At 37.4% G+C, this 17193-nt stretch overlaps 1 protein-coding gene across 1 annotated transcript in view; it reads right to left on the bottom strand.

The window, feature by feature from the left end:
• The window catches only part of didum (dilute class unconventional myosin), a 295555-nt gene extending 278755 nt beyond the window's left edge, over window positions 1–16800 (bottom strand). Inside the window, exon 1 of the mRNA XM_081735899.1 lies at window positions 16393–16800. Coding sequence (XP_081592025.1) covers window positions 16393–16419 — 27 coding nt within the window. The 5' untranslated portion in view covers window positions 16420–16800. The remainder of the gene's footprint in view (window positions 1–16392) is intronic.
• Between the last annotated feature and the right edge of the window lie 393 nt (window positions 16801–17193).

Raw genomic sequence — 17193 nt, 5'->3', positions numbered from 1 at the left:
ACGTCATGATTAACAAACAATAAATTGTTAAATTATTTTTACACTCTAAAGACGTCCGATACTTTTTTTTTTATTTTCAACTAAGATTAGCTAATCTTTGTATTGAACAAATTTCCAATTAAATATTGAGATTTTATTTTACTGATTCCAATATGTACTCTATGGAAGAAACTTTGACATTACGCAAAAGCGATGGAAAGAATATTGGAGGCTTTCGATAAAAGGAGAGAATTAGCTGGGTTGAACGGAAAACGAATTAGGTGTTAGAAATAGTAGCAGTAGGGGAGAAAAGAAGAATTTTAGATGTAATTAAGAGGAAGAAAAGGAACTGGTTGGGACATGGGCTGAGGAGGAACTTTATTATGAAAGACATGCTAGAGAATATGGTGGAAGGAAAGAGAGGGAGGGAGCAAAGGAGACTGTAGTTGAAGGAAGGTATTAAAATAAAATTGCTACGCCAAGACGAAGAGACTAGCTGAGGACTACCGTATATCGAAGCTTTTGAGTTGCAACAATTGAAGCTTTTGAGTTGCTATAGCTATGATGATGATATGTTAGGAATATTGGACAAAAAAGGGAGAAAAATTAAAATAATAACGATTATAAACAAACCTCTTAATATTTTAGAATAATTTGTGTGAAAACTAAAAACGACTCAACTGTCCATGCCTTTTGTGTAAATTCAACTTACACAAATACTTTTGACCTATATTAGAAATACAAAAACACAGCATCAAACTCCATGTTATTCGAAATAACTGTACAAAATCACTCTCACTTGTGAATTTGGATTATTTATTGTTGTATAATGTTATATTGCTCAATCCTCGTGTGCCATATACCTAAGGAGGCTTAAAGTTATATTGACAAACAATTATAAGCACCCGCCCATGAAATCAAACTTGTGGTCACATACACAAGTGTTTGACAATGTCATGAAAATGATATTTCGGTATTAATTTTTGGAGCACACATTAAAAATCTCTAACGGATGCTTGAACCTTGGAGCCAAGGTCATACCCATGTAGTCGGCAGCTATGGTATACGGAATTACCGATGTTCAATACTACATTCCTCTTTAGTTTTAGAAGAACACCACCACTAATGTGTTTTGAAATGATGTAATATCTAGTCTTACGTGCCACGATTATGCCCCGAGACTAAGAGAGATGGTAATGATGAGAAATGAATGGAATGGTGGGATGAAGAAAGTAGGAGGAAACGGGAAAACCCCGAGAAAATCTACGCACACTGTCTCTATCCACCAAAAAAGCTCACATGGTGCAAGCTGGGATCGAACCAGGGACCCCAGCACCAAAGGTGAACGCTCTACCACTGAGCCGGTACTTGTGCAAGACTTGCGCAAGGGTCTTGGTCTTGCAGATATGGTCATGGTCATGGTCTTGGTCTTGCATACAAGACTTGCAAGAACTGCTAGACCAAGACTCTCGTGCTCATTACTAAGCCCAAATCTGGCTCCATCAGATATTAATCTTTTTTTTTTTTTTTTTCGAGAAGTTTCATCTCAGGAACACCTTAGTGGACTCCATTTTGATTCTGACGATGCAATTATGCAAGAAGTCAGGCTGCTCAGGCATTATGAAACTGGTCACATATTGACGGAAGAGTGTTGATCGCTAGTCACTACGTAGACTAAACTTATAGTAATGTTATATGCGTTTATTTCGTGCCGATAGCTTCAACTGTTTTGATACGAAAAAGAAGCCAGTGCATTTTAGTACGCCCCTGTACGTACTACGGCGATATTAGTTTTTAAGACAATATGGGACATTCTTAACAACGATATCAACCTTAAGACAAAACTAAAACATGGACTTAATACTATGTTAATTGCTCTGCATTATCCTTGGACACCTGACTTTTCTTATTCAGAAAAAGTGCGAGCATGTAGAACTCAGGCATTTCAGGCACTAACTTTCACCGCTGATTTTAACATTTATATTAAAAGCAAAGGGTATCAGAATAGCACAATGACGCCCTCCCCCGTCAAAATAGTCAAATATACATTGAATATATTATAGAATATAATTCCAAAACATGTTAACCTCTAATGAGTGCTCCTGATTTTTAGACAAATTCCTCCCCTGAGTTTTTCTGAGTACAGTCTTAATTAGTACTCAGCAATACGCAGTGGTGCTTTTCAAATTTTTTAACAACCGGTTCTGTATATATATTTTATATCTAAATCAGTGGCGTAGCACACTTTTGCGCCCCCCCCCCCCGCAAAGTATAGAGAAGGGGCCTTAGTTGCAAAGCAAACAGAAGTAAGGTTGAAGTTCTACTTCTTTAAATCTTTATTCATCGCAAGACTTCAAGGCCACTATACCTCGGGGCCCCCCCGCACTGCGGGGGTTGCGGGGGCAGCTGCTACGCCACTGACCTAAATATAAGTGGCGAACAACTGAAACCTGTCCGTTCCATGTATTATTAGTATAGTGTGTAGAAGGATATTATTGTTTGTTTAAAACCTAGGTAATGTGTAACGGCTAATGTCCCTGTGTGCTTGTGTGTTGGGTGTAGGAATGTTGTTGATACGTGTATCCGTTTTGCAGGTATAACGAGTGAAAGATGGCGATCAAGATCCCCAATCCTTCCAAATAGGACCAGCGTGCCGTCATCCAGTTTCTGAGTGCCGAAGATTGTTAACGCCGCACGGCTACTGTCAGACCTTGACACAGTTACGGAGAGCCATCAAAAACAAAAGGCCTGGTTTATTGACCGCTGGAGTCATTGTATTGCATGAAGTGGGAAATGTTGCGACACCCGTCCTACAGCCCTGACCTTTCACCTTGTGACTCACATCTTTGAGCCACTAAAGAAGGTACTGAAATGTCAGAGATTTCAGTCTGACGCTAAGGTTCAGGACGCTGTGCGTGATTGGTTTGATAGTCAGCCGTCCAAATTATGGACGGCATTTGTAAGTTAGTGACACAGTGGGACAAGTGTCTCAACGTTCATGGTGACTTCTTCTGAACAATATTTTTACTGCACGCTAACCATAGACCCGATTCCGCTCGAAATAAAATTTATTTCATGAATTATGACCACTGAACGGGTTTCAATTGATCGCCCCTTGTGACATGTAGCGACCTATACAGCATACTAAATACAAGGTGTTATGACGAAAATAGTTAGCACTTCGAACGTCTTGCAAAATCATTGAAAATAAATGTTTGTCAAACGTATTGCAAAGACCTTTATCCAGCAATACATAGACAGTTGTTGATAATTTTATGTATGTGTTTCAAATATAAATAACCCTCATCACTTCACTCAAATAATACCATTCTTATTTGATATCTGACAATTTGAGATTAAGGGGTAGGGGAGGGGAAGAAATGAAATGAAATGAAATCTTTGAGTTTTACGTCCCACAGTTATGCCGAGTAGGATAAAGGAGACGGTGATGATGAGTAATGAATGAAATGGTGGAATGAAGAAAGTGGGAGGAAACGGTAGAACCCCGAGGATTTCGTCCACCACAAAGTTCAATAGCCGAGGGCTGGGGTCGAACCCGGGACCCCAAGCAGTAGAGGTGAATTCTCTACCACTGAGCCACCGTAGGGGGAGGGGAGAGGAAACGCCTATACCTTGTTCTCAGAGATCGTATGTTTAACACTAGCTGTAACAATTTCTAAGAACAAAGACCTAAAATAAAATTTTCCATTTCCCCCGCCCTCCATTAATTTTCTGGTATGTACAGAGCAAAGTAATGTTCTTCAAATAGGTCGTTTTTGGCTGTGAAATATTTGTACTCTAAAAGCTCTCCCTTCTGCTGAAATTGGCAATATACACATTTGCTATGATAATAGAAATACAAGAGATATAGAAATGAATAGCACCACTAGCAACACGTTAAAACTGTTAAATTCCTAGTTGAAACTTTATAATCTTGAATTTTGTTGGCTGTTCGTGTTCTCTCTCCAATGTATCTTCAAGCAAAAATATTTCTAGTGTTTGATGTATATAAAAAAATAAAAAATAAAAAAAAAAAACAACTTTTTGCACCCAATCTGCACAAATCGCGGTTGCACTGCACAAATTATGGCCGCTTTATCAATGAGATTTAATAGGTATGAGCCAGGGGCGGATCCAGGGCGGGAGGGATCGCCCCCCCTCAGAAGAGGAAACTTTTTTACTTTATATATATATATATATATATATATATATATATATATATATAGGCCTATATATAAATACAACCCATCCCAAAGTTTGGAGCCCTTAAAAGTAGCAGTATGACAATCCACCGCCCCCCCCCCCAGAAGTCGGTCCTGAATCCGCCCCTGGTATGTACTTGTTTTATTACTGAAAACCAGCCTGAATGTTCAAGATTTATTTAACAGTTCGAAATTCGAACAGTTATTTTTAACAATTCGATTATCACTGGTCAGCAAAAACTACAGGAAGGCAGACATTTGGTGGAAATGTCGCAGAACGAGGTACACCCACAGGACTCTTTTCAAAGGGAAGAGAGGAAAGACCGAAACACAAACGCAGTAACGAATATACATATACACCTATCTACCTTATTGCACACGTGAATTTAAAATACCTATGAATTAAATAATTATTAACAAACATTGTGTAGCTTCATTAACTTATTTCTACCGTAAATATACTATATCTCAATATTGTATTATGTACTTCCTCTTTGTACCATTGAATAATATAAATACATTAAATATTATAGAGTGTGAAGTCTGATATTTTGACGTACACTCATGTCCAAAACTGTCGTATGTCTACAAATAAGTTGTTGTAGGAATATAATTTGATAACGAATTCGCCCGGTATTTCTTATAATGTTAGTATGTGTTTAATCGTCAAAGACAAGTATGTGGCAAATCTCATGCCAAATGAGCAGCAAATAAGAACAATAAAACGAAAATAAAACTTTGTTCATTTAGCAACATTTTGTTTTACTCATTCTAATTTTCGTTTTTATAATTATTTTATGAAATTTACCACATATATACATTTCCCAATTATACATATAGTATTAAAAGTAGCCTGCAAAATCATTATCAAATTATATTCTTACAAGAAGACAGTTATAGATATGTGACAATCATTTTGGACATGAGTGTATATTTCGAAGAACTGAATACCCTTCGAAAATTTAGAGGACAATTGCCTCCTCTCTTTGCCCCACTCTGCGGGCGGTCACGCATAGCTACTCTATATGACACCAATTAAATTTTGCTCTTGCATGATACTCCCAGGTTAGAAATATAAATTAAAAAAAAAAAATACATAAAAATAATCAGGCCCTATAACTCAAATTTCCTCTAGAATTACAAATTACAGACTTAAATTACAAATGGTTTGCTTTACTCCTTCGTATAAAACCAGTAACAACAGAAGATCAATCTGTCTCGTAGCGGAGGCGGTGTTACTTATTAAAACAAGTCAGTGCCCTCAACTTTCCTCGTGGCGTGTTTCTCAGGAGCACGAACGAAACTTACAGATCAATAACAATCGACATCTGAGACTTTAGTTCTTCAAGCTGCCCGAAAGATTTCTCAAGTGTCGATTCGTTAAAACAATATAAACACTGAACCAACTCCCTCTCATCTATCTTTATTGTCGCTCGGCAAATATACTCCGCAAATTAACGGAACAATTTCGCCAAGGTGTTACCACATTGTGCAAAGCGTTGGAGCAAAGAACAGTTTATGCGACCACAGAAACAGACGGCTTCTATCATAGTGTTGGTGCATACAGAGCTCATTCTTGTAATAATGTAACTAGCTCGTAGCTGGTTAGAAGCAAGCAATATAAATCGGTTTGCGACCTTAACTACTCCTGAACTTGTGGTGCCCACAAACACGGCGAATTTATTTCACACGGCTGTGGCGCGCTTTCACATTAATCTAACATTACAACGTCAAAGCGTTAAGCAGTGCCTGAGTAGTAGAGCATTCACCTCTGGTATGTAGGGTCCCAGGTGCGAAAATGATAAGTTTTACGTTCTATGATTATGTCGGCTAGGATAAAGGTGATGGTAATGAAAAATAAAATGGTGGAATGAAGAAAGTGGAAGGAAACTGAAAAACTCCGAGAAAACCCACCTACACGGTATTTGTCCACTACAAAGGACACTTGCGAGCTGGGATCGAACGAAGGACACCAAGCTCGAGGTGAAGACTCTACCACTGAGCCACCGCGGTTCCCAGGTCCCTGGAGCGAACCCAGCTTGCGCCAAGTGGGCTTTATGCTGGACAAATACCGTGTGCGTGATTTTTCGCGGTCTCCACCATTATTCTAGCATTTTTTTATTACCATAATCACGGCCTCACTTAGCCTACGAGAATAATCGTCAGACGTTAAAATAATAATAATAAAAAAAATAGTGCAAGAAAAACTCACTATCACAAGATTCAATTATGACTTTTATTTCTTAGAATTACAGCTTCATAATTCAACTTAAAGGAATTTCGAAAGTGGTTTCTGAAGTTTCTGTTACTTTAACAGAATAAGAAGTGTATCAGGATACTGTAGCTTACGTAGAAAAGGCTTACCGGCTTTTTTTTTTTTTTTTTTGACGCATCAGATGTAGGCATTATTTTTTTCTTTAAATGAAATATTTCAGACTATATTCCATGGTTATGTCGTATAGGATCGATAAAGAAAACTTTATTGATGAGAATGAAGTGGTGAGTGGAATGAAGAAGTGGGAGGAAACCAGAAGAAAACCCACGCACACTGAGTTTTTCCACCACAAAGCCCACTTGACGTAATTTAAGAACGAACAGGGTACTGCATGCATCAGAGGTGAACACTTTACCATGAGCCTCTGTATTTTTAAAGTCACTCGTTTCCCTCATAAGTATGATTTCCTTAAACTCTAGGTAGTTCTATTATATGGACCGAGGCAAAACTTTCAGCAATAACAGTGCTTCCACTTTGCTGTTGCCCTTGGAGCCAAGTGTTGTCATGCAATAGCAAAAAATTCTGGGAAAATTGGGATTTTCGGAGGGAAATTCGAAAACATCCTTCCATTGTTTCCGTATAACAAATAGTAACTACATCAAAGCTTAGGCTAATCCAAATTGAACGAAGTATCAATTGATCCCTGAGGCAGTTATGGAATGAGCGATCTATATATGAAAATGCGAGAAAAGTTCATACGTTTGGGACCAATCCTTCGTTCTCGATTCCAAATTTTGTGTAGATTTGCCAGTTCTCACTCAAATTTTCAAAAAAAAAAAAAAAAAAGTATTCTTCTATTTCATATTTTAGTCGTCATTTTGAACCTATTTGTTTAATATTGCAACTAGGTTGATACCCTTGTGAAAGGCAACCAGTAAAGAACCTACGTAAAGCGGGTTGATGGACATCTCAGGCGCTTTGCTTTAATATATTCCAAGCTGGCAATTTCAAAGGCTTGTGGACCCACAATGAGGCGTACTTGGATATGGAATTACAAGGAAAACATATTTCCACTTGGTATTTAACTTATCCAAGCTTCCCACACAACCCCCCCTCCCCCAACACACTATATATTAAAATAGTACATTAATATATGTGTCTATAGCAATTCACTCCCTTTGATAGCCTTTCTCTCCTTCACTTGTGTCCGTAAAGGGACTGCACAGATATAGTGAGAAGTGGGAAGGAAATTCACGCTCATACTAGAACTGTGCGATGTGTAAATAGAGCAGGTTCAGCCAGTAATATTTAAAGAGATCTGTTGATGCTGAAACGATTTAAAGGCAACATGATTCCCAACATACCCATCAGTAATATTACTCCAATCTTTTAATGTTACAGCGTGTTTGTGTTTGATGTATTCTCGAACTTTCTGGATCCTAAGATTTCCCACATCAAGCATGTCAAGACAAATTGCCAATGTCTGCAGTTCCAGGAGTAGCTTTAAAATAATAAATTACTGTCAATAAAGATGATGGATGTTTATGACTGACATACCTTTCACCTCATTGCCAACATCTGGTTTACAAAACATTCGATCGACAATATGATGAATGATTTTTTAAAAAGGCAGTAACTATTTTCTGTAAACGATGTACTTACTCAATGTAACATTCGTGTAAATAAACGCAGTTCTTGCAAGAAGTAATTCGAACTTTGAAACCATAACTAGCAGGTTTAATATTGGACTAAAGAAAAAGGTGGTCAAGTGACATATATGAGGATATTATGGAATATAAAGAAAAAATATTGAGAGCTTCGAAATAAGGTGTTTGAGGAATATAAAATGGACAGAGAGAGGGAGTGACGAAGATGTTTTAAAACGGATAGGAGAGAAGAGAACGCTTTTAGCCAGGATTCTTCGCAGGAAGGCCAATTGGATTGGACAAATCTTGCGAAGAACTTGTCCTCTTCATACTGCCATAGGAGGAAAGATGGAAGAAAAGCGAGAAGTAGGAAGAAGAATACAACTGGTCGATGATTTCAAGAACAGAAGAAAATATTCCGAGTTATAATACTCTGCGGTAATAGTGATTCCCTTTGATATCTAATCTACAATCATAATCCCAAAATACTGTGATCGTTACCTTACGGAACGAACACACCGAGCTTTGTATGCACGCGATCTTGTTCTTGCCACTTTTTAGATGAACAATGGACTTCAAGAATGAGTCTCCGTAACCAGACTCCACTAGTGTTGTAAATAAAAAGTTATTTTTTAAAATAAAAATAACACTTTTTAATAGAAAATTACATAAGTCGATGTTTTTCCTAAAATAAGCCTTAAAAAATAAATGTGATATACTGTAGGTAAAAATAGGGAACAAAACGATGCTTAGAACGTACTGATGTTATTTTCAAATCTATATTTACATTTAAAGAGAGAGAGAGAGAGAGAGAGAGAGAGAGAGAGAGAACAGCAACAAAATTTAAACCTACGCCCTCTATATTTTATGGAACCACTTTAAGGAATAAGTAGAAGGTAAATAACATCTGAAAGAATTTAGGTTCTACTGCGGAATGTCTAAATTAATATTAAACCGGAAGTGGTAGTAATTATTTTATCACTTCCGGTTTTAGCAGCGAGATTTGAGGGAGATGGAATATGTTCTTGGGAATGCAGAAAACAGCTTTTCGCTACTTATATTACCGCTTAACTCTACAGCGACCAACGTTAAAACCGGAACTTGATATTCGTATCTGCCATTTCCGGTTTGAATAGAAGGTTAACAGAGTACTTATTGTTAAGACGCTAAACTGATGCATTATAACGATTCTCGCTATCTCTTATCGGTTTTGCTCTATGCAGATCAATAACGAAACCAATGCTAAATGAGTTTCAACCACTTCCGATTTTAGTAGTACGTTAAGAATAGGGAACGCTTACTCGATGGTAAGAAACTGCTTACCGTCTTGCTCTATAATAATCAATGTAAACTCGAAAAGATTGATTTCTACCGCTTCCGGTTTGAATATAACTTCTATCAACTCGATTCCTAACGTTTGCCCTTTCGCAAGGGTCTACGGCTACACCCTTGTACCTCCTCAACTATTTCATCAGGACTAAACCCTCAACTGGAATCTAGTCAGGAATTTCGCCCAGCAACTAGCTGTATAGGTAACAGAATAGTTGGCCGCGGTAGCTCATGGCAGAGCGCTCACCTCTCGCGCATGGGGTCACTCGTTTTATCACATCTTCCGTGAACTAGGTTTTGTGGTGGACAAACATTGTGTGCGTGGGTTTCTCTCGGGGATTAGGATTAGGAATTAGATTTCTGGGCTGTCGGCCACTTTTCCCGGCACGTATGAGGGATGACGTCTCTCGCGACGAGCACACTATCCTATGAAAGGGAAAGAAAGGATTGGGGAAGGAAGAAAACTGCCTCGGACCATTATCTTAGGTACCATCTCGGCATTTTCCTGGTGGGAATGAGGGGAAACCTAGGAAAAACTTCACTCAAGATGTCTGGCCTGAAAAAAAAGTCACATTTTTCCGACGGAGTGCTCCTATCGGGAATCAAACCCAGGACCGCTCAAACCAAAAGCGAGTGTTAGCAAGTATCGGGTTTCTCATGTTTCCTACTACTTTCGTTATCCCACTATTATAATCCATTTCATTACCATCGTATCCCTTAGCCTCGGTGCATAATAGTGAGACGTTAAACATAGTAATAATAATCCTATGAGAAAATTTTACGCATTACACGGTGTTCAATCAGATTAATGAGAAAACCCTTGCCTGGAGCCATCATTAAGGTTATTAACTGTTGGAAGTGCGCATTTTCAGACTTCCGTTTCCCACTGAAACTTTATGATTCCACGCAATTACACGAGGCGTGAACATTGCTGCAATATGCACCTAACTACTCAATTGTAAAAAACACCTACATCACCGTGAGCGAAGAAAGTGATCACAATAAAAGCAGAAAAAATGCATATCACTCTTACTACTTGTTCCGCTCATGGCTACCAGGACATAGAAGTAGCGGAACTAATTCAATAACAAAACGCGTGTGTTACACAACTTCTTTTAAACACAAAACTATTGAAGTAATAACGCTACTTATCCCTTCAAAATATACTCACAAAAAAAAAAAAAAAAAAAATAATCGGAACACCCCGAATTCAACACATTAACTCAAATGGGTCTATCTTGAACTGCTGTTAAGCAGGGGGCAAAAGTGAGGGAGAACGCGGGAGGACGTCATTCTCCTACTTCCAGAAAATATCTACGGCGTCCCTTCACTTCCTAAAAATTAGATTAGGCAAAGATAGATACAGGGGACGGCATGACGTCATGCGCCCCCTACCTTTCATGAACGCACTTTTAACTCATGCTGTTAAGAAATTCTTTGACCAGGAATCAAAGACTAAAAATACGTTTACGTGCCTTTTTGAAATTTTACATCCCTTTTCCGAAGCCAGATATGAAACGCGGATAAGTCTTAATCTAGGATTCGAATCCAGTATAATCTAAGAATCGAACCCGATTCTCTCACACAAGAACGAGAACGTCCTCTTCTGCAAAGAAGTTTGCAAATTGTATGTTGTTTATTATAGCTTTGGGAATATTTAACATGTATTAAAACAAAACTCACCAAAGTAACAAACATATAATCAACATTTGTGTAATAGTTTCGACAATGTAACAATCATTATTAACATATGTGTTACTTTAATCAGTTCTGTTTTATTAATACAATCTTGCAAAATAGACAAGCTCCAATTCTGCAACACACAGGGTCGTAACTTGTTGAGGCAGGGGACCATTGCCCCCCAGGGAAGTTTCCCGCCGATCGTTGGGAGGGGGGGCACTTTAAGACAAAATTCTCTTACACTATATACGATACGAACATGAAATTATAAATGAAGCATCAAACAGATTCACTACAGTACATAAACAGAACCGCACACTAAAGGTAAATAAAACAAAAATTAGTCGTGGGCCCATTTCAGTAAAAAATGAATACTTATTAGGGTTCCCAGAAATAATATTCATTCGTATGGCTTTGAGATTTGGCAATATTGTCCCCTTAATTAACTTGGCATGTATGGAACAGGCCCAGGGGCATTCGGGAGGGCACACAGAATAAAAGAAAGATGGAAAGAAGGGACCTATTTTCGAATCTTGCGGGAGAGCCCAAAACAACTTGTTCTAGGGGGCCCAAATATCAATGCTTCCCCCTCCAGAAAAATCTAAGTTACGGCGCTAGCAACAGGCCGACTGGTTGTTGTTGTTACTATTATTATTATGATTAATTTTAAATACAACCTTCAGATTTACTACAGAGAAGTGATTACAATAAATGGAAACGGTTACTCTAATACCGAATTTCTAATCATCATCTGACATTCATATTGAAATTTCGAAGCTACCTAGGTGACATTATGTCTACCATTTTTAAATAGCAAATTGCGAAACCAAGTAAATCCAGAGGAAAACAACAAATCTACAATTTCAGGACAGCTTCAAATATCTATGTTGTAAACCGAGAAATCTTTCACCTTGAGACTTATACTTACAACTTAACAAGAGATCCAAACCGAGTTCATGAGAGAGCTCCCACCGAGAATACAAAAACGTGCTCTATAATCATGACGAAGTGCGTCCAAAATGAAGCTGCCTGTATGGCGATCCCAAATCAATGTTCGCACATCAGCACTCGTGCAAATTTATTTACAGACATTCGATCAATGAATAAATTGAACACCCATAAATAAGCATGGAGTGTGTTAAATGTTCGAACATTTCCTTAGGCTGGGGTCAGGGTGGCTCAGTGGTAGAGCGTTAACCTCTGTTGCATGGGATCTTTGGTTCGGTACCAGCTCTCACCGTAAGCAGTGTGTGTGTTATTTTTAGGGTTCTCCCATTTTTTTCATTCCACCATTTCATTCATTTCTTATCTTTGTCTCCTTTTGCTTTGCCAGTATAATCATGGGACATGGTCAAGGGCGCCGATCCTGGGGGGCATGGGGGCCCCGGGCCCCCCAAAGCGCATGTGGGCTCCCTCATTGTATTTGTAAATATACAATATTTTGCATAATTTGAATATAATTCGCCTTAAAATCCTCACATATGCCTTCTCCATCTGAATGTCCCCCTCCTCCCAAATTTACAGAGAAGTCGGCGCCCTTGAACATAGTTTTCATTTTATAACGTGCAATAATCGCCACATAGTACACACAGGACGGTCACTTAGGACACATTAAATTACTATAGTTTCGTCATGCTTTACATATGTGGTTAATGTACACATCGGACCTAATGATAATTTATGCAGTATTATTTGACATTAGAATCAAAATGAACATTTTTCTCGCATACTAAAATCATATTGAAATTTATAATGATCAAAAATACAACAAATGCTTAATACACACTACATGTCCAATTATCTTTAACTAATTGCTCATTGAGCATATGAAACATATTGTGATATCTCAAAATTATTTGTAGCAATGTTCCCCAGTCAAATCCTTTCTCCAATATTTCGAGTGTGACAGTCGGAACTCCAAAACTAAAGGAAAATTTGACTGAGGAACATCACTATCACTAGGTGAGAAACTAACTGAATAACAACACTTAATAGTACCAAAGGAATCTACCGAACTTCAAGTAATGTGATAATCATGGCGATGAAAATAATTGCTCTATAATGTATTTATAGATACAATTATCAGTAAATCTGACACTTAGTAGAAGCAGGAGTTATGTAGTTCAGTGGCAGAGCGCTTAATTCTGGTGCGAGAGATACCTGAATTAATCCTGGCCCATGAACGTATGGGAAAAGTTCTGAATAACAAGCACTGATTAAATTTGATTACTCGTTTGTAAATGAAAGATGTCCGTGAGAGAGAGAGTACACAATAAATTAGCTACTCAAATCTCAAGCGATAATTCTATGCAGTACACTTATTATAAGCTAATATTGAATTATACTCACGTCAGTGCTCGAACTACTGGATTTTTTAAATAGGGTGAGCGAAGAAATATTATTTATTGAAATGTTAACTAACTGTTTGTTCCTTTATCGTTAAAGTTGAAGGGGAACATGCAAAACCCAAACAATCAGACGAGAATTCGTCCGGGAATGGAAGTAGTTCCGCATGGAATTCTTAGTTTGCCATGATTATTTTCACTTTTCGAACATTTACAAATCCCCATCAGAAAGCAATTTATTAATTTAGCGATTCAAATCCCCCACAAATTAAGGGACAAAAAAAAAAAAAAAAAAAAAAGCTCAGTTTACAACTGGGTTGTGCCAGAAGTCCTTAGATTATGAGAAAGGTATTTTATGGGAAAAGAATTTTCTAACTACTGTAGCCCATGAATGGTCGATTTGTTTTCTATATACAGCGAGTATTTTCTGTGCTAAATGCATATGAATTGAGGAATTTTGTCAGCTCATAAGGCAAGACTAAGACAATTAGGAAGGAGGGGGGAGCAAAGCTATACTTATCCGTATCTGAGTATGTTCGTGAAAATGAAGGTCCTGTTCCGCAGTGGCATAATCAAGGCAGGGTTTCCGGGTTTTACCCGCTTTCCTTGAACAAGATATACAAAAGAAAATATGTTCCATGATATAAATATCTGAAATGCAATATGAACATGGAAGTTTGAAGCCTACCTTGAAATTTTACGTACGTAACCGCTGCATCATAACAATACATACATTATATTATTATTATTAAGTCATCGTATTATAAGATTTCACTACAGTTGTTTACAGGATTTTCAATACGGTCCAGGTCAAATATGAACTGACAAAAAGACATCACAGTTCTAGGCTTTATGAACGTATCTCAAACTAATTTTAGTGTTTTAGGCAAGAGTACACTTAACTCGTACAAATTATATGATTCGTAAGGACTAAACTATCGGGCCCGCAATCAGACACAAAAGTTGGGGGGGGGGGGCTGAATAAAATAGGGAGGCCCAAGTCATTAAAAATTCTCTTACAAATATCTAAATTGTGATTTTTATATTAATAATAGCATTTTGTATTGAGGTCTAAAGGGGACATGAAAAGTTTAGAGGGGCCAGGCCCCCCTCTAGCTGCGGTCCTCCTGACTATATCTACATTCAAGGATTCCCCATGAGATAAGGCAAGGTTTAATCTTGTCAGTTGCAGTAAAAAAAAATGATGCATAATTACAAGCAGCTCGTGAGGGAAGTCACAAAGATAAAAAATTATAGTTTATTCGCTTGAACTAAAAGAAGAAAAGTCTCAGATTATTAATTGTTGTATACAACACATAAGTAAACTCTACAATGCTGGCTCAAGTTGGTACTCTTAAGCAGATACGAGAAATTACACACTGTTCACGTTGTAAATGAAAAAAATAATAAAATAAAATTCCAATATCACTGGACAATAATTGCAAAACTCTTCAAAGGGGCCACGTCGGTCAATTCTAACGGGAAAGTCTCACCAAGATTCGATCAACGGCCTCCTCAGCAAGCAACGAAACAGTGTAGACATGGGCCCTACTATACCTTTTACAAGCCGTTGCTTTTTATTTATGTGCATCTGGAGCATGTATTATAAAATTCACCGCAATTAAAATACCAGATAACCTTCATTCTTAGTTTCAAGTGATAAAACTAACTTTTATAAGTGTGATCTCTCACAAGAGCCGCTTCTGTGCATATTTTACTACTTAACCTGTTCCTAAAATCATCCGAATCACACTACACTAATTCGAAACTGTATAAATGAACCGCTTAATGTTCCTGAATTTTAATGTAGCTTTTGGTATTGCGAATAATTGGAGAAAGAAAGAAAACATGGTACGTTGTGAGCCTTAAGAAAACTACTCCAAGTTAAACGCAGGTACAGGTAAGGATGATCTAAGGTATGCTTCTCAGCTCAGAAAATAATTAGATCGCACGCATTCACTAGGCCCTACATTGAAATTGAATTCTAATTCGAAAGTCATCAAATAAAACATACAAGATATCAAAATCATAGAATCTATGCCGGAAGCTACCCTTCCTTACCTTACGTAAAAATATCACCTTGCACTTCAAAGTTACTGGTTGTTTCATCTCTTAAAAACATCAAAATTCCAAATAAAAACAGTACCGTTTCGGGATATAGTATACGTAAGACCGTCTGAGTTCCAGAAGAAGCTGGACGCTCATACTTTTATGGATTATTCATTGAGTATCTACGAACTTAGAAAGGGGGTAACAAACCCACTTTCATTTACTTATCCACTGATACGAAAATAAAAAAGAACGTACCTATTTGCCCTTGTACTTTATATGCTATAGCGCATTACATTATATGCAACAAGGATTTTGGTCTGCATCATGATATAAATTTAAAAATATTTAACATTTTTCGAATCGAAATCAACAAAATTCATTCTAGAAAGTAAAAATAGAATGTTAAGCACATATAATGAAGACAACGCAGTGATTTAATTTGGTAACGTATAAATATATAATATGAAGTATCCTCCCGCACGGAAGACAGGGGGTTCTCATGTATAATATTACCATGTTTCCTAAGAATATAAACAATGAGCCTCATCTAATATAGCTAAATATCCACGAACAATCTCTATTAATTAAACAATTACGGCAGCGAACCAAACGAAAATTATTACAATGCACTTTTTTCAGACTTGACATTTCAATGAGATTAATATTTGCATTTTCACATTCAAAACATTCTATCAGCTGCAATATTTGGAACTTCAATACACACTGTATTGTGCACTCAGTGTTTTAATTGCTAATGAATTATTTTGATAATTCACATCTAACCGGCAACAATGTTTAAAACAAATGAGCTTCAATTTGTTCAATACTAGCAGACAAAAATTTTTGTATAGAAAATTTCATTAGAAGTGCCAAGATCAGCTTTGAATATATGCGTACTAATAAAAGAATACCGGTATTTATCATAGAATACGTTTTTGTCTTACCTTTGTGTATAGTTCCTTCGTCGTCATTCTACGACGATCGGCAGAATTTCCTGGTTAATTGAATAAATAAGAAGAAAAATATTTATAGACGATGTTTTATACGTGTCAACTCACAAATACTATCACTCGTCTTTACTTGTCGCACACATTATCGGATGTTATCTTATCCGATCGCCACATCATAATCTTAAGCCGCACACAGATGACTGACTGAATGTTGGACGTAAACTTTAATAAATTACATTCGCAATTGCTTTCATTTCTATCACCACTTACTTCACAAATAACATATTCCATTCAACCACTTTGCTCGGCTCACAGAAACAGTGCACAGCTGTCAGTAAATTTTGCACCGCAACGCACGGCACGGCACACGCCTCTGTGTGACCGAGGAATAGCAGGGAAAAAAAAAAGTACTGTGTATCTGTGTTCATTGACTCCTTGCTCGCCATCTATGGACAGCAAAAGGAACTACTTTGAGCTCAATCGACCAACAGAACAAAAATTCTATTTACAACACTTGAACAGAGGGACGTCAAACTTTCATTCAAGGTACCAGTGGCGGAGTTACAGGGAGCCTCGGAGGTCAGGCCTCCTGCTCGAAATCTTGGCTCCCTAATTGTTAGTGGCCACGATCCTACTAACTAAAATATTTGATAACATAATACCAGTGTTGTCATTAAACATTTAAAACTATTTTTTGATGCTATAAAACTACGAATAATCTATACTATTTTTGAACTGACCACTAGAAAAAAATTCAATCACTGTAATGAGTCAGGTGTGTAATATTCATCACAA

The sequence above is a fragment of the Thermobia domestica genome, chromosome 13, assembly GCF_964235325.1.
Source record: "Thermobia domestica chromosome 13, izTheDome1.hap1.1, whole genome shotgun sequence".
NCBI lineage: Eukaryota > Metazoa > Arthropoda > Insecta > Zygentoma > Lepismatidae > Thermobia > Thermobia domestica.
Note: the sequence above shows the minus strand (reverse complement) of the source record. Positions and strands in the feature narration are given on the sequence as shown.